Below are 18,478 nucleotides of genomic sequence, written 5' to 3'. Positions count from 1 at the left end.
TAGAAAACCATATCTACATATCTTCAATCTAATTTAGAACAAATATAATGAAATTACATCAGATACACATATCACCGATTTTGATATTTCAAACGTCATCGATTCCTGATTTTGAAAATAGATTGGTTGTCCAATGATCATCTTTATTTAACGTTTTTACGATTCAACTTGATAAAATTTAGCTAAACTATGTATAATGATGATCATGGAAACGAACTCCAATTATACAAGTCTTAGAGTGAATGAACATATGTCAACATAGACGTCAAAAATTCAAAGATGTTTTCAATGAGTATGGAATGCAACAAATTAGGTGGGGAAATTGAGTCAGTAAAACTCGTTACTCATCTTATCTTCCTCATTCTTTTCGTTGGCATGCTGTACATCCTTCTCCTTCATATGGTACGTAACATGTATGTTAGCAATAAATGCAATTTCTAGGACTTAGGGTTTGCTAATTAATTTCAAGTTCAACAATAAATGCAAAGTTGTAAACTTTAAATGAGAAGGGTAAGCAATAGAGAGAGACAAAGATTTAACGTGGTTCGGTCAATCTTGACCTGCATCCACAAGCAAGAACCTTGGATTTTTTCTTTAGCCTCTCTAATGGAGGAATTACAATGGAGAAGAAGAAGAGAGAGAGGAGAGAGAGAGAGTTATTTTGTGGCTAATATGAATCTTGGATGACTAAAATGACTTTAGGATGCCTTATACATGACTTTCTAAAGTTTACAAAATCACCCTAAAACAAAAACATAAAATCCGAAATAATCCGGATTAAAATCGCAAAAAAGCGAAACAGGGCAAGCTACCCGCCCGGGGCAGGCCTTGGAAGAACTTTCTGCCCTCGAGGCAGAATGTAGGGGAACTAGATGGCCCGTTCGAGCCTACCACCAGCCCGCACGGGCCTCAGTGCCCGTCCGGGGCTGCTGCACTCGGCCGGTTGGTGATGTTCTCGTCTAGGCTGCGCGCACGAGGCTTCGAAGCTCCTCACTTCTTTCTCCTTGACATGAAAATCAAGGTACACATTACAATGTAAAATATGCAACAGATAAAATGCACATGTAATGATGTCCTAGAGAGAAAGGTGGTAGCTCAGTGGACTACCACCCTGAATTCTAGGGCATTATCCAGGATTCGAATACTCATCCCACTAATATATTGGACATTTAATTATGAATTATTTAACCTTGTACCCTACCTCTAAACCAGTGTGCCCTGCTAGGCTAGCATGGATTGGTCTTCGACCAATTATCTTTCTTAATTCAAAAAAAGAAGTGCACATTCCCTAACTTGAAAGTTCAAGTTTGCTATGCTTTACAGATTTTTCTAAAGTTTTTCTGGACATCCACTATTTTGTTTTTTAATATTATTGCTTTTACTTTTTTTTACCAAGATTTGCTTCTTCCTTTTCTTTTATTTGAAGATATACTATCGCTAATACTTCCTGTATTACATTATTATCGTTCTATCACTTTTTAGCTCTTTAGCTCTTTATCATATTTTTTAAGAAAGTCATGTAAAAATAAAAGAGATTGAGATAGATAAAAAAAAAAAAAAACTATGTTGTCATAAAAAGATGGAGAGAAAGTATTCTGTATTCCCATATAAGGAAAACATTACAGTTTGTTTGGAACTTTCATAAAAAAAAATGTTACAGTTATATAAACAGAGGAATTGTATATATAGACTATTAGACTATATTAACAAGGAAAACTACAAGTAAAATGTGAAAATTATATGGGTTCCCAGATAAATAGGTCCCTTATAAGTGCAATTCCAAAAATACCAAAGGAAAAGACAACTAAATGAAGCAACCCAAAGAGGAATTGGGCTTGAGCCTTGAGGAAGGTAATTATCTAAGGTTTCATTTGTACGAGTTCTTTTCGGTTGCAATCACTTGGATAAATCTATATTGACGATGTTAAAGACGTTGTGACCCAAAGAATTAAAGTTATGTTTTGTTCAACTTAATTCAAAGAAACTAAATTTAGTTAAATTAAGTTCATATAAGTTTTAATAAGTTATAATAATTCGGATAAGTTAAGATAAATTAAATAGAACAAACATTAAAAATTGATAATCAAGTAGCTTCTAAATCATCCAAAATTCCAATAAAGGCTTCTTTGCTAGGAATTGAACCGTATAAACAATAATAGGGCCAGCTAAACTCGTCTTTTGATCCACAATAACAAGGTCCATCATTTATGCATTCTGATGTCTGAGTATTTTCTACGTTCAATTACATATACCAGGTTGTACTAGAAGATGATATATCAGGTTGGTCCTGGAAGATACACTTAACGGCTCGTTTAATAGTTGGTCATAAATGGTGGTAATGAGAATGAACTTGTGTGTAAATTTGTAAAAATTATCATTGTCCATTCCCATGGTAATGCTAATTTATCCTAAAATCTCCACTTTCCTTCTTGAATTTTCATTCCCATCCAATACCACCTTGTAGGTGGTAATGAAAATTGCTTCCCCTAAAGACAAAAATACAAATTTAGAAGTGAGATTGCTTGTCCATGGAGAAAAAATACCTCCCCATGGAGATTTTAAGGGTGTTTCCCTAATAAAATTACACTTTAAATTCATTACCATTACCGCAATTTATTAACGACTACCAAACGGGCCGTAATAGTACTGTCATAGCAACGCAAAAAATATGTACTTCAGGAATGAGAGGTCAGAAATATTAGGTAAATTTCGATCAGAAATCAGACATTTGCTTGTTTGTGGGAACTACATCTTTACATGTTGCCTACTTGCTTTCACCAAAATCAAAGTCTGTTCAGCAACGAGCTATATTCACAAAAGCTTCCGCTTACTGTGTTAGGCTAATATCTAACAATAGACAATGTATATGTATATATATGTTAAAGTACCTCAAGAATCATATATCCTGACTGAACCACGGATAGCCTGCCGGCAAACAGGACATTTTGGTGATAAATCTCGTTCAACTGAAAAAGCGCATCTCTGGCAACAAACCATGTGCCCACACGGTACAAATGCAGATCGTCGTCTCCTCATAAGGCAGATTACACACAACTGCCCATCAGGAATGTCTCCCACTTCTTCATCTTCAACAACTTCAGACTCGGAATTGTTGCTGCTACTATCACCATCAACAGCACGGTTTTGCAGCTGCGCCCTCCTGTATTCCCACCATTGCTTCCATTTATTCCAATTCCTGAAAGAAAATAAGAAGCAAAGTACTGAAATCAGGTTACTGAAGACAACCAAGAGAAAGTATGATTAGAACAGTAAATTTAGAAATCTACAGCAAGGGAAACATAAATTCAATAATTTGGTGGGTATAGTTGCTCTATATCATCAAGAGAAAATGCTTTCAATAAAAGCTACTAATACATTACCAAATTTTTACCATAGCTTTGACTCACACTGCATTACTGTAGTTGTAGATGCAATCGAAGGCAGAAATCCAAGTAAAGAACGCAACTATTAGGTGTAGCCAGGGAACATGATAGGGGAACATAATAGTCATACCACTGATAGAGTAATAGGTGATCAAACCAAGAAAAGTATATAATCCCTTTAATCAACAATAGAGGGAAAAAGGATCCTGATCTCCATATTTATGTCATCACAATCTTATAACCTCATTAAGTTAGATTATGTCTCACTGTAACCAGAACATGGTTAATGGTAAAGGAATGTGCAACTGTAGTCTGCAATAATACCTAACAATTGCATAGCCAAGTATGCCAATTGATACCGTACCAACAACGATACCACTCCATAGTAAGAACTTCGTCTTGAAAGAGAGCTCAATTACCATCTGATCTTTGGTCAACTCAGACCTACAGAAAAGGTTCAAGATTACCAAGTTAATACATTGAGAAGAGAAACAAATGTAGGATTTATAAAACTATCTGACCAGCAAAATGAAGTGTAATGCAAAAACTAATTTTCTTTGTAAGATAGTCTAAAACAATACATTGGGTCATAATTTTGTATTGTTTTAGACTAAGTCCAAGCATATGGATCTTCTTGAGATAGAACTTTTTATGAGAGAAAGTTGGTGGCTTTACAGAAAGTAAGGAAGATCTCTGCATGACTTGATCTCAAAAATCCCATTCTTTGAAAAGCAAGTACCAACTGCTGTAACCTCCTTCCCAAGCGGAAGAATTTTCTCCTCATCGACCACGCCAACCTTCAAGCCAGTTATATTACTCATTTAAAGAGAAGTTTTACTTATATAGAGGCAGAAATATGAAGTAGAAAACTGCAGAAAGCAAAAAAAAGGAAGAAAATGCATGGTCAAGCAATAGCAAAGCCAGCAGCTCACCGGGTATTCATGTCCAAGAAGTGCCTGAAGAAAGGTATAGGGGGAAGCTTGAATAGGTTGCATATTATGGTAGACGGTTGTCAGAGGCAGTGGATGTTTTGAACCATCCAAATCAACCAGAACATAATCAGAATGCGGCTGTTGACGACCATCAACAAGTACAAAAGGAACCTGCAAAAAAGTTGAAGTCATTTTGTTTAGAGTACATGTTCACAATACAGGCAAGCAAATCTTAAACAATATAAGCCACACAACTCTATTCATACATAATCAGGTCGTTCCACAGATAATCATGTCAACAATCAACATTAATCTATTGCCATATATGCCCTGAAAGACTTGAGATGCCCTGAAGTCATCCTAGATTGTTTTAGTGATTTTAGTCTTGCCTAGGCCTTACTATTCATTTGCCATCTTCCTCAATATTGTTACCATATGGTTCTTTAAATTTATTTTCCAAGGATAGTTCTGTTAAAATCCAGAAATGTTCCAATGTAAACCTGAAAGTAATCATATTTACTAATGTAAACCTGCATTATTGGTAATTGAAGTTAAGAACAGCATAAAGAAAAAACTAGAATGCAAAGTTTCATATCTTGGCAAAAGCAAACACCAGGATTTTGAAGACTAACTAGAATACAATAGTTCAGCTTTGACCTAGAATGTGACACCAAAAAACATCATTCTGATGTATGTTTGCCATGTTTCTACAAATGATTACTAAGGAAACCCTTGAATTGGCACTTTCACAGTTTCATTCCCATTATACTGGACTTTTGCCTCTCGTACTTTTGGGTACTCCATGCTGTGTAACTAAAGAAACCATCACCATAATGACTTAGTGAGCGAGCTTTTTTTTTTCCTTGACCAGAAGCTAGCATATGAACTCATCCTGCAGCATCTGTTTAATAATTAATTAATATGAAACCAGCACTGCTCCTTTACTTTCATTAACTTCACTAAAGTAAAATAAAGAATCTATCCATTTGTAGATGGAGCTTTAGAACAAGACAAACACACCTATACAAAGGTGTTTCAATCAAAGGAACGGTGCCCCATGGCACTCTCCAATGTATGTGTCATGTGGCACTCTTTTCAAACTTCTAATACACATGTTTATGATCTTATTTATAAATATTAACAATGTGGAGCTACTAGGAATCGTACATATGACCTCTGAAATGAAATGTGAGAGTTCAACCACCAATCCGCTACAATATTTCAATGTTTTTTTTTTTGAGGGGAACAATATTTCAATGTTTAATGTTTTAAAGTAAAACATAATAAAGTCTTATAATTATATGTAGCTATAGAGGCATAAAAAAGCTTCGATCTCTAACACTTTTATCAAGGTAATTACATTCTTTTACCTGAATTCCATTGAAATTGTTACTTTTATCCATAATTCCTTGGAAATTCTTTTTAAAAATCTTATCATGTCATGACTCATGACGTCCATTTTTCAATTTCGCACTAGATAGTAAATTACGAAAAGCTAATAAAATCAATTATAAAATTTAGGGATAATAATATATTTGATAATTGTAAGTGACCTAAGTCATCTCATGACAAAATATCAGTTTGCAAGATGATAAAACAAGCTGCTACTATTCATAATCTACTATCAGCAGGAAAAAAAAAAGTAGAGCAAAGGCTATTAGGGAATCACATGCCATTTCGATGCATGAAAAAAATACCATTCTAATGGACGAAGAACCCTGATCTCTCCAAGCTCTCGCCACGACAGCACGTAGATCAGTATACCATCCGAACAATCCTCTCCATTCGTTGTATATACACTGCACAGCATATAACCATGAAATTTAGATAAAATAATAAAAGGCAATAGGTAAACAACTGAATAAACATATATGTTACTGCAAAGAAATCCTGACGCCAAATTTCCCATTTCTTTTCAATCACAAAACAAGACAAAAACCTAAACAAGTGTAAACAAGCATGATTTCAGGATCTAGCTACATGCTGCATCATCAAAAGTAGCCCATTGGCAGTATGAAGGGCGAAGGCACTACTTGACAATAATGCTGTATAAGCTCACTCGTCTTTTAATGCAGGGACTTCAACATGATGCCCATATTTTTCTGTCCTTTCGGACTAATTAACTCTTCGATAACATAATATCAACGATTGTGTTCATTTGATGATTGAAAAATAATTCTCAATGCAAACAAGACGCACCACCAATTCAATATCCATAGTGAAAAAAGCATATATGGATGTAACAAGTGCGCATCGCATTAGCATCAGTTCATTACTATGAATCATCAATTTCCAACATTGGCATTTCAGGAACTATGCTAGAAGGGATTTCAAGAAGTTGCTAAAAGTGTCAACTTTTTTTGTCTGCCTCCTTTCTTTTAGTGAACACACCACATTAACAAACCAAACCGGGGGAGGAAAACTTCGAATCAATCTTCAATCCTTGGGCAACACAGGATCTCACCCTTCTTCCTAACCTTTTTTTCATAAAAGAGTTTTGCAGAAGCAATTTGGAATTTAATTGCCAACAATTTCCAGAAATCTCCTTAAATGATCATCAAGAAATCAGATACAAATAAGCATTACATATATTAAATAAAGTTACCACACAAACTAGATTAGGTTTCAATAGATTTGAATATGCTTTTTTACCATCTCTTCATTTGACTGAATCTGCTGAAACCAATGTGAAAATCATTATGGCCGCAACAAGGACAGGGCAATATACATCGTCCTGTTCCTCTACTTTCATGAAACAATCTTAAACATCAAGCATTGATACTCGACAACGACAATCCTGAACGTTCTACCAGCAGCAGTCTAAAGTAACGGTACATCCGCCCAAAGCTTCTCAAAACTCAAAGTGCAACATCAAGACAAGGCAATCAAGCTCAAAGTTCAAACCTTGACCCTAGTTTATCAACCCTACTATATCATTCTAATAATCCTAAAGTTCTACACATCCTACCAACAAAACAAGAGATCCTAAACTCAAAACAACAACAACTGTGTCATCCACATCTCTTTCACATCTTCAACCTATGTTACTCTGACACCTTCATTTACCTCAAAAATCGGTTGTCTTGTCGTATCCGACACGACACTTCACTTGGATACTTCATTTTAAACTAAAAACTTGTCTTTTTTCTACAAAATAGCCAGACACTTGGACACCCGTATCCGAGTAGACACTCAATCCGTGTCTGAGCAACATAGTCTTGAACAACCACTCATTCTACCCACAATACTCTCTCTATCCCTTCTCCGCGATGAATTTAATCTTCATTACACATCCTTCAACCTAACTTCCTAAGTACACACATGATACATACTCCCTCCTTTCATACATAAGTCATAATTCACTTTCCTATGTTAAAACTTCAATCCTTAATCTATATACTTAAAAAAAAACATATAGTAACACTCAAAAGTTCAACTTCAAAAAGAAAACATAACAATTAAACACCAAAACAATCACTCTTCCAAAAAATTACACTGATTTCCAATTTGCAAATTCACACAATCTTCAAAATAATCAATTTCTTCAATTAAATTCCCAAAAGAGTAAAAATTAGAAATGAAATAATACCTTCTGAGATCGCTGAATAATAACACCACGATCACCAGAATCATGAGAAACAAGAACAGCAGGCCACAAACTCTTCCAACTACCTTTGACAGCAGACTTTGACTCTACTAAACCTTGTACAACAACAACAACCTTCGATATTCTCTCTCCTCCATCTTCGCCGTCAGTTTCTTCGTTAATTAAGGACCGTAGATCCGACACTTGTACGGAAGGTGCATCTCGGATTTTCCGAAGCGCTGATGACGTGGCGCTGAATTTTGTGAAGCTTCGAATTGCCACGTAGGCTAGGGCTACGCCTAGGAATGCGCCGTCGCCGGCTAACGCTAAGTGTGCCGTTAACGCCGCCGCTATTTGGTCTCCCGCCGACATTGTTTGGTACGAGAAAGTGAGTTTGGGGGGAGGTTACTCGGAGATAAATATGTAATGGTCGGCAGGGTGTTTTGGTAATTTTACTTGGAAGAGAGTGGAGGGAGTCGGTTATTTGGATAATTATAGGATAGTTTGTGTCAAATGACCATATTATCACATGTAATACTATGTATTTTGGACCAAGTAATATCTAATGAACATAAACCAAAAAGAATTAGAGAGTGCACTTTAATAAGATTTGATGTTGCGACTTCAAGTATATATTAAAGTCTAATCAAGTTATTATTTGATGTTTTTAAAGTAAAATTCTGATTAAAAAAAATATATAATTACTCGGGTAATAGCCTGAGCCGAAAAAACTAGTTTCTTTTGATAAGGAGATAAACACTAGGTCTAACTCTGAAAATAAGATCAGCGTAGAGCATCCTTATGCATGATAGAAGGAAATAAACATTAGAAGAGGAAAATCAATAAAGGATAAAGGTCGCCTCTTGACTTCTATGAGCCATAAAATAAGCACCTTGATTGGATTTCCTGAAACAATAGACGATGTCGACCTCCTGCAAATGCTTCAGATCCTCCCGAATATCCATAATCAACGAGTTTACACCTCAGAAAACTTTTCAGCTATGAGCTTATGACGAAGAGAGTTAATCACCACCAAATTGGACCAAGTAATATGGTTTATACCTAGTTTATGTTCCAAGCTAAAACGACAAATTAAGAAAGATTTTTAAATTGAGCAAAAGTAACTTAAGAATGAGCAAAATTAAATATTGAGATGACCAAAAGTAAAATTGAATTAAGTAGAATTAATTTTTTTTTTTGGTGAAAAAGGTTACGCATTCATAATAAAAACTTAAGAGCCGATTACATCATCCGTTTGAGCCACCACGAGGCTATTAACACAATCCGCTAGGTAGAATTCCCTACAAAAAGGAGTGGGGTTGGGGAAGATTCTAGCAATACTATTACAAATCAACAAGTCTTCATTCCTAATACAAAATTTAGCCATGGAGTCTGCTACTTGGTTGAGGCTTCTATCACAGTGCATGAGCTTGATACCTTCAAAACTCTTGACTAACTCCCTGCAATCAGATAACATGTTAGCATACACATTAGTTTGGGTATTTTCTTGGTCAATAAGTTGAATGGCCGTTTTACAATCTGAAAAAAGAACGAGTTTTCGAAAGTCTTTATCAAGGGCGAGGGAGAGTCCTTCTCGGATCCCCTGAATTTCCGCCGAAAGAGAGTCTCGAGCAAAAGTGGATTTTGTGAACCCCCACCGCCATCTACCATCATTATCCCTTATGACCCCCCCAGCCCCGCAATTTGGTTTCTATTCTTAAACGCGGCGTCCACATTGAGCAAGGTCCAGGTCGGAGGAGCATGGTCAGAGAGTCTGTATGTGGTCTCGGTTTCTAGACTATGGTCAGGAGTGGTATTTGCTTGGGTGTATTGCATTGCGTTTCTACATGCCTGAGATAATACTTCTACCGGTTTTAAGTGAGGTTTGGATGGGTTAAAGACAACATGGTTCCTAATTTTCCAAATTTCAAAACACAAAAATGGGAATACCGTGGCCCAAGTTGTTGTTCAGAACATGTTTGAATTTTTCAGATTTTTCTGGGCCCAACACAACAGTGACTCGTGGGGGCAGGGCATAAATGCGGTTGTCTGGGCCCAAATGTCTTGAGTATAGTTATATGATCTAAGGATATGGTGGGAATCTTCTACTCCCTGGTGGCACCTAGGACACTCCCTTTGATGAGATACTTTCCGATCATAAAGGAGTTTGCCATGAGGCAGTCGATCCAAGCAAACAAGCCACATGAAGAATTGGATTTTAGGGGTGGTTTTTAGGCGCCATATCCAACCTAGATCTAGTGTTGCGTCACTATGGAATTGATGTTTGTATGCTAGGGACATGGAGAAACCCTGGGGAGTTAGGTACCTTGGGGCCAGGATATCCTCATGATCACTAAATACGACTCAGGACTTCTCGGGGAAGGCTCATAGATAGACAGTCTAGGTCCCATTTTCCTCTGCGGGTTACGTCTCTAACCTTAAAAGTTTCCTCATGAGAGTTTAGGGGTCCTTGTATGAAGTCTCGAATAGGTCCTATTCCCAACCAGTCATCAGACCAAAAATCAATCTTTTCCCCCCTCCCAAGAATCCAACTACTATCATCCGCAAGCAGATGCCACCCTTTGCCCACATTTTGCCACACCGAGGAGCCCTTGGCAAAGGCTGTGACGTAGTTTCCATGAACGTACTTAGACCTAATGCATTTTTGTGCAAGGTTATCCGATCCTTGCGATAGTTTCCACCCCAATTTAGCCATATATGCTTTATTCATGGCTGTTTGGTTACGGATACCTAAGTCGCCCTCCTCTTTTGGAGTGAAGGTTCTATCCTTCCCTACTAGGTGTATCCTCTTTCTATTCTCTTCATCTCCCCACAAAAAGTAGTTACACACTCTATCCAAGTCCTTGAGGGTCGACATTGGCAAAAAGGAAGCTTGCATGTAATATGCCGGGATAGTTGACAGGGTAAAAGAAATAAGGCACACTCTCCCGGCTCTCGAGAGATATTTTGTTTTCCAGTTCGCGAGTTTCTTTTTAACCTTTTCAACAACAAATTGCACTTGACTCCTTGAAGGCCTTTTATGTGAAAGCGGGAGACCTAGGTAGGTTCCTAAGTTCTCATTTTCCTCAATGTTCAATGTTTGTTGGAACAGGTTCTTATGTTCCACCATGGTATTGGGAGAGAAAATCAAACGACTCTTATTTTCATTAATTTTTTGACCCGATATCGCGCAGAAGTTTTGAAGGATTTGGCGGACGGCGAAAGTAGTTGACTCATCTACCCTTCCAAAGATTAGAAGGTCGTCCGCGAACATTAGATGAGAAACCGGCACTTTATCTTTTCCGACCCAAAAAGGCGTCCAAGATTTGTCCATAGTAGCTTGGTTTATCATATGAAGAAGTGATTCGAGGCATATATTAAAAAGATACGGTGACATCGGGTCCCCTTGCCTCAGACCCCGAGAATGGTTGAAAGGGCTTGATTTCCTACCATTTATGAGAATTGTGGATGAGGATTGGGATGTGAAACTCATGATAAGGGTAATTGAGGCTTCACTGAGTTCAAGATTCTGAAGGCATTGCCTAACAAAACTCCATTCGACCCTATCATATGCCTTTTCCAGATCTATTTTCAGAGCGAACCAACCTGTTTTGCCTTTCTTCTTACTCATAGAATGAAGTATTTCCGTAGCTACTACATTGTTAACATCCGGGCCCCTCCCCTTAATGAAGCTATTTTGATTTGGGGATATCCAATGAGGTATTAGAGGTTTTAGTCTATTAATGATCACTTTTGTTGCAAGTTTGTACATAGTGTTACATAGACTAATAGGGCGAAGGTGTTTAACAGTTTCGGGAGGGTGTTGTTTTGGAATCAAGCAAATGATGGCTTGGCACATTTCACTAGGGACTTCACATTGATGAAACCATTCCCTAATGTTTCTGCACACATCTTGCCCTACAATGTCCCACATTCTTTGGAAGAAAATGGGATGAAACCCATCGGGCCCTGGAGCCTTAATAGGTTTCATTTGATGAAGGGAGCTTTTAATCTTCACATCAGACGGGGGGTACGCAATGTCAATTAATTCTTGGCTTTGGCTTCTCTAACGACTACAACCACCTTTTTCCGTGGAATATAAATTTTTAAAGAAGTCAGAGATGTGGTCTCTGATTTGGTCCGGATCCTGGATATCTAGCCCTACATCATTTCTTAGGGACAGGATTCGACTGGCATTTCTTTTGATCATGACACTTTTATGAAAGTAACTCGTGTTACGCTCCCCCCCCTTTCAGTCTTTCTAACCTACTTTTGGTAATCCATAGGGTCTCCTCTTGCATAAGGATTTGAATTAATTCTTTTTGGAGCTCTTCTTCGAGTCTATGGTGAAAAGTGGAATGAGGGTTCCTCTGAAGTACTTTTTGGGTGCCTTCTAGTCTAGCTAGGGTCCGTCCTTTTCTACTATAAACATTACCAAAGGTGTTTGAGTTCCAATCAACTAACGTGCATTTCAAGTTTTTTAGCATGTCCCCTATTGGGCCCGCATCCCTCACCCACGACTCCATGACACTATTTTTGAACGTGTTGTCTAATATCCACATTGGTTCAAACCGAAAAGGTTTCTCTCCAATTTTTTTGGGGGGATTATCAAGTCTCACTAGGATTGGGCAGTGATCGGAAGTCACCCTAGGAAGGTTCCAAAGGTTGGAGTTAGGAAAATTCGAGACCCATTCCGGATTCACCCATCCCCTATCAAGTCTTTCGAAAATCGGGTTCTTTTTTCTCATGTTAGACCATGTAAACTTTTGACCATGAAAACCCAAATCTAACAAGTTGCACATATTCATAGTTGATGCATATAGGTGCGCTCGTCTTTGTTTAATTGGTTGACCACCCAACTTCTCCCCTTGATTTATAATTTCATTAAAATCGCCTATTACTAACCAAGGACAATCTATAATTTCTGCCATATCACATAATTCTTTCCACACTAATTTTCTAGTAGCAAAATTAGGAGATGCATAAATAGCCGAAAGAACGTAAGTATGTTTCAAGATACTTACCTCGACAACTCCGTGAACCCCTTGAGTGCTACATCCTACAACCTGAAATTTCACATGGGTCGAATTCCAGAGCAGGATGATGCCTCCGGCAAATCCCCTCGGTTCAACTAGATGCCAGGAATCGAAACCTATATTTTGGAGGATGGTTGTGGTTGTTTGTCGGCAAACACGGGTCTCGACTAACACAACAATATCAGGGTGGTGTTGGTCAACAAGGAGTCGAAGGTTGGGTTTAAATTAGAATTAATTTCCTGATGAGCAAAAGTGACATGGACATTAGCAAATAATTTTGCAATAAGTAATATGGCTTTTAAAATGAGCAAATATTGTCTATGGGTTTCTATATCTATATATTGCCCGATGTACCTTATAATTGCTTTATAAACAAGTTTTGAACTCATGTTTTCAGTTTTTAGTACCACCTTGTAAAATATAGATTTCGTGTATAATTGAGTGTATCACTTACTTCAACTATTTGATTATCATTATACTTCTTCCGTTTGTTTTCTATTGCAATAATGAGATTTTTACACTATTCATTCACCACCCTCTGTTTTGATAATTATGTAAGAAAAAATATAATCATGTGAGATTTTGTTAGATTTGTCTCGATATATACTTTTAATATGTAAATAAGTATGATTTTTATTAAAAAGTAATTAGAGATATCAATAGTTAAAGTTGTGTATTGGTAAATATAATAATTCAACGGTTTTTTCACCAAGTACCCCCGAGTTTTCAAAAAATTCACCAGGTACCCTCCATGTTTTCAAAATTCACCAGGTACCCCTCACTTTTATGTAAATACACCCAAATGCCCTTAATGACTAACGGCGTTAACCGCCGTTAGTCATTAACCCTAATTTTCTGTTTTCAACTCTAATTAACCTCTAATCCTAACCCTAATCCTAACCTTAACCCTAATCCTAACCCTAACCCTAAACCTAAACCTAACCACCCCTCCCCCCACCCTCCCACCACCCCTGCCCCACCCCCACCCCCGCAGCCCCCCTTCCTCACCCCAGCAGCCCCCCTCCCCCACCCCCGGCAGCCAACACCCCCGCGCCCTTAACCCCCGCAGCCCCCACCCCTGCGCCCTCCACTCACGGCGGTGTTGCTGCAGTTTTTTCTCTCTCCTTGCGGTGGTTCTTTTCTCACAATCACTCACGGCGGTGGTTCTTTTCTCTCTCCCCGCGCCCTTAACTCGCGCATCCCCCACCCCTGTTCTTCCTCTATCTCGCTGCTTCCCTCGCTCCGCCTCTCCCCTGCTTCGTACTATAGTTGTCGTCGGCGCGGTGGAGGAGTGCGAAAATGGAAGCTAGTTGTGGGGGCCACAACACTTGGTGGGAAGGGGGTGGGGGTGGTGTTGTGGGGGCGCGTGATGGTGAGAGAAGGGTGAGGGGACTGGTGAACTGAACTGGGTGCGTGGGAGGGGGGCGGCGCGGGGGTTGGGGAGGGGCTGCGGGGGGTGGGGGGAGGCACAGGGGTGGTGGGTGGTGGGGTTGTGGGTTGTGGGTTGTGGGTTAGGGTTAGGGTTAGAGGTAGGGGTTAGGATTAGGGTAGCATTAGGGGGTTGATTAGGGTTTAAAACAGGAAATCAGGGTTAATGACTAACGGCGATTAACGTCTTTATTCATTAAGGGTATCTGAGTGTATTAGTTCGAAACTGAGGGGTACCTGGTGAATTTTGAAAACATGGAGGGTACCAAGTGAATTTTTTGAAAACTCGGGGGTACTTGGTGAAAAAACCGATAATTCAATTATTGCATAGAAAAAGAACGAAGGAAATAATAAATAAAAACGTATCGTAATAGGACATAATAACTAGTTAATTGATATTAGTAAATAGATTAATTTCTTTTTTTTTTTTTTTTTAAAGAAGAGGGGCAAAGCCCCAGTACAAGAAAATAAAGACACTAACTAAAACAAATTCTAAGAAGACACTAACTAAAACAAATTCTAAGAAGACACTAACAGATCAAACTAAATTAACATACTACAAACAAATCAGCAACTAATCAATGACAATAGTTTGGCTATATGTTTTGTCAAATTTAATGTGACCTTGAATGTGCACGTAATGGCAGCTAGCTTTCTTCTAATGGTTGCTGACTATGGTTCGTAAAAACAGCAAGTGTCGCTCTCTTCTTCTCTGGTCACAGGTTCACTAACGACTATAGCTCAGTAGAAGAAACCACCCACAGGTACAGTGAAGGTGAATATTGATGCCCATGTTGTTGATGGTTCGTATATTGGGCTGGGGTGGTCATACGGGATGAAGATGGTAAAGTAATAATGGCTGCAGTAAAGAAGCTTGAGGTGGGGTGCAAGGCAACGATGGCTGAAGCGGCTGCAGCTCGCTATGGTCTCCAAATAGCTCGAAGACGTGGGTATGACCGAATTTGGCTGGCTTGAGGGGGATGCAGTACTAAGGGTGCGTTTTATTCAACTGAAAAACTTGTACTTATTTGAACTGAACTTATCAGACTTAATTGACCTTTATTGGAACTTATTTTTGAGTATTGTGTTAGACCTGATGAAACATGATTAGACTTGATCTGGATTTATTCGACCTGAAACTTATTTTTTAAGGTAAAGAGAACATACCTAAATGTGGTAAAGGGTGTGAAGTTGGAGTATCATGAATGTGCTCCAATTTTCTTACTTTATGATGATATTAGAAAATTGTCAAAAGATATTTGTAATTTTGTGTTTTCTCGTGTTAAAAGAATCTAGTGGCAAGGTGAGATACGAAAGGTACTTTAGAACTTGATTGTATGGAGAAAATCCCCCAATGTATCATAATTTTAGCGGAACTTGATTTAACATTTCCTTTTAAAAAAACAGCCCTCTCAAAACCCTCCGGCCTTTCTCTCTCCTCACTACCACCATACCTATCCTTTTTCCTACCTCTCTTCACTCACAAATTCCATCTTCTCCTTCATAATTTTCTTCACCCTCCTTCCTTTTCTTCATCTTTCTCACACAAAATTCACAATTTTCCATCTTTTCTTCCTCCCACTTTAATTCACTCTCTCACACAACTTTCACAATGTCAAGGCCAAACAAGAGGAGACAAAACACAAGAGGGGAATCAAGCAACAAATTCCACCGAATTCAACTTTTTCCGAGGTAATATATTTACATCTTTAGAGCAAAAACAAAAATTTCAAAAGTTAAAATTTCGGAATATAATCCCAACTCGTCTTGTTGATTCAAGTTCTATGCATGTTTTGAGTATATTTGATGATACTAAGATTTTATTTGAGAAACTGGGATTAGGTTCAATGTTTGGCATGTTTTTCTGGATTTATAGGCATCTCACACTTGAATTTTTGAGTTCCCTAGAAGTAGGGAATGAAAAATCAGGTTCTTCATTTTCGACTCATGTATGAGGATTGAGAACTCACCCTAGGACAATTAGCTGCTATTTTAGGCCTCCCTATAATTGATGACCATCGCCACCCTCCCCACATTCGCATTAATATATTGTGGACAACATGTACGGGAGAGGAGGAAGTGAACACCCAACACATGTCCGTTGACCATCTATATTTTTCTAGTCTTCGCTACTTGCAGCGATTTTTGGGATTCACCCTTTTTGGGCGTGCTGAGCCCCACTCCTGTCAAAAATAGGAGATTTTTCTGATGGAGAGTTATCTGTTTCCCGAGTTTGACTATTTTTTGTGCCTCCCCTACTTGTTTGTGTCCTAGCTAAAGCGAACTGCCACTAGTTTGCCCGCCACGTTTGATGATGGTAGTGTTAGGGGCAACCTATTATTTTAGGTGGCCTCATTACCGTTATCGCTGTTCATTTTGGCTATGCGCTTGACATTAGCAATGCAGTTGGTGGTCCTGCTGAGATTGACATTGATTATATGATTAATGCCAAGTGGATAACTGCCTAGTCGACCAATAAGTTTAGGTGGTACATCGCTAAGAAAGAGTCTATCCTTCTTCCTGACCGTGCTCAAACCCGCCTTGAACCTAGTGTAGGTGATTAGCTAATTATATTGCATATTTTTACCCCTATATTTCAGTTATTTGAATATATTTTATATAAATATATGGGTTTTTCGGATGACATTTATTATTACGTACTTATTCCATTTAGTTATTATTTTTATCACCTATTAAGCTTAATTAGTCTTTTGTCTTATGGTAGGTATTTAGTTTGCGAAATAAGATAATATGGGTCCAATAATAAGCAAAAGAGAGATTTGTATCAATTAGAAAGAAAGTGGGCCAACGCTCAATGTTGTACTAAAACAAGGAGGACACACAACAAATGAAGGAAATAACAAAAGAAGAAATAAAAAGAAGAATAAGACAAAACTCTATTGTTTTGTTGGGCGCAGCAAAGGAGTAGCACATAAGAGGAGGGGAGTCTCATACCCTAAGCCTCACGAAGCTGAATAAGCAGCAACAACATAATACATTCACACAATAGTTAGTTTTAGGTTTACATTTTCATGGTCTGTTCTTTTATTTATCCGTCGGTGACAGCGGCGGAAATACAATTGGTCCAGTTCTCTGTTGTTCTTTATTATTTAGTTCAATTGCAAGATTTTTGTTCTGTAGAGCTTGTTATTGCCGACAGGGTGACAACAACGGCGAAGCTTAGTTCGATTTCAGTATTCTCTATCTATTTCATTAATCAACTTTGATAATTTCGTTCCTTTCTTTCTCTAATTTTTGGTTTGTTCGTTCGTGGCACACTGATTTGCAATCTACTATTAGTTTTTTTTTCTTCTTTCCTCCTTTTCTTGAGTAAGAATTATTTTTTTTCTTTTTATTTCTTTAGTTATCCTCGCTTACTATTGCTTGTTCTCTTACTCCATAATTCAATCTTGTGTTGCTTAAAATACTACTACTTGCAATTCTTCTAAAGTCTTAGGTTAGTCCTATTCTAGATTCCAATATCCATTATCATAATTCATGTTTTATTATTGTTGTCTTTGCAATTCCAATAGCTTATTTGTTTTCCTCATTTTCTTAAGTTAGTTTAGTCTTAGTCTATAGTTTGTGCTGCTAGTGCTTAGTCATTATTGGTAGATCAATTATTGTTATAGTATAGTCTAATATTTGTTTGGCTTAAGCGTAATTATTTTGCATAATCAAAAATTCAAACATTCAAGTGGGTTTTTTAACATAGTATCAACATCCTTGTGGGTTCGACCCATATTTGCTAGTTGTGCTACATTGTATACCGTGCACTTGCGGTATTAGTTTTCATTCGTACAGTAGGTTCGTACCTACTTTCCATGTGGGGTCAGAAGCCTCTTCCTCCGCACTTGTAGACCCTATGATGGTGGCCCTTACCCGCATCGAGCAGGGACAACACTCCCTTACCTCACAGACGGGCCGTCTTGAGCTCGGCCAGGCCACTATCTAGACTCACCTGACCTCCCTGGACACACGGTTGACCACCGTGGAGTCCGACATACGCCACGCGCTATACCCCATTTATCATGACTATTTTCACCAGGGGCTTATTACCCATGATGCCACATGTACCTGACCCCACTGACCATGTTGGGGAGGGTACTTCTG

General features: G+C 38.2%; 1 protein-coding gene across 2 annotated transcripts; it reads right to left on the bottom strand.

Annotated features, from left to right (window-relative positions):
- Positions 1 to 603: 603 nt before the first annotated feature.
- Positions 604 to 8,410, bottom strand: LOC104899752 (E3 ubiquitin-protein ligase SPL2). 2 transcript variants are annotated; one of them, XM_048648402.2, is made up of 7 exons: positions 7,905 to 8,410; positions 6,013 to 6,114; positions 4,316 to 4,486; positions 4,059 to 4,180; positions 3,708 to 3,827; positions 2,889 to 3,196; positions 604 to 1,003 (listed from the first exon to the last, which is right to left on the bottom strand). In XM_048648402.2, exons 1-6 carry the CDS (start codon positions 8,271 to 8,273, stop codon positions 2,890 to 2,892), a joined length of 1,191 nt encoding a protein of 396 aa, XP_048504359.1. In that variant the 5' UTR covers positions 8,274 to 8,410; the 3' UTR covers positions 604 to 1,003; position 2,889. The 2 variants fall into 2 exon arrangements, with proteins under 2 accessions (XP_048504359.1, XP_010685312.1); XM_010687010.4 differs by lacking the exon at positions 604 to 1,003 and having other exon boundaries at positions 2,683 to 3,196; positions 7,905 to 8,409.
- Positions 8,411 to 18,478: the final 10,068 nt, after the last annotated feature.

This window comes from Beta vulgaris, chromosome 7 (genome assembly GCF_026745355.1).
Source record: "Beta vulgaris subsp. vulgaris cultivar EL10 chromosome 7, EL10.2, whole genome shotgun sequence".
Lineage (NCBI taxonomy): Eukaryota > Viridiplantae > Streptophyta > Magnoliopsida > Caryophyllales > Amaranthaceae > Beta > Beta vulgaris.
This window is presented reverse-complemented; position numbering and strand designations above follow the sequence as displayed.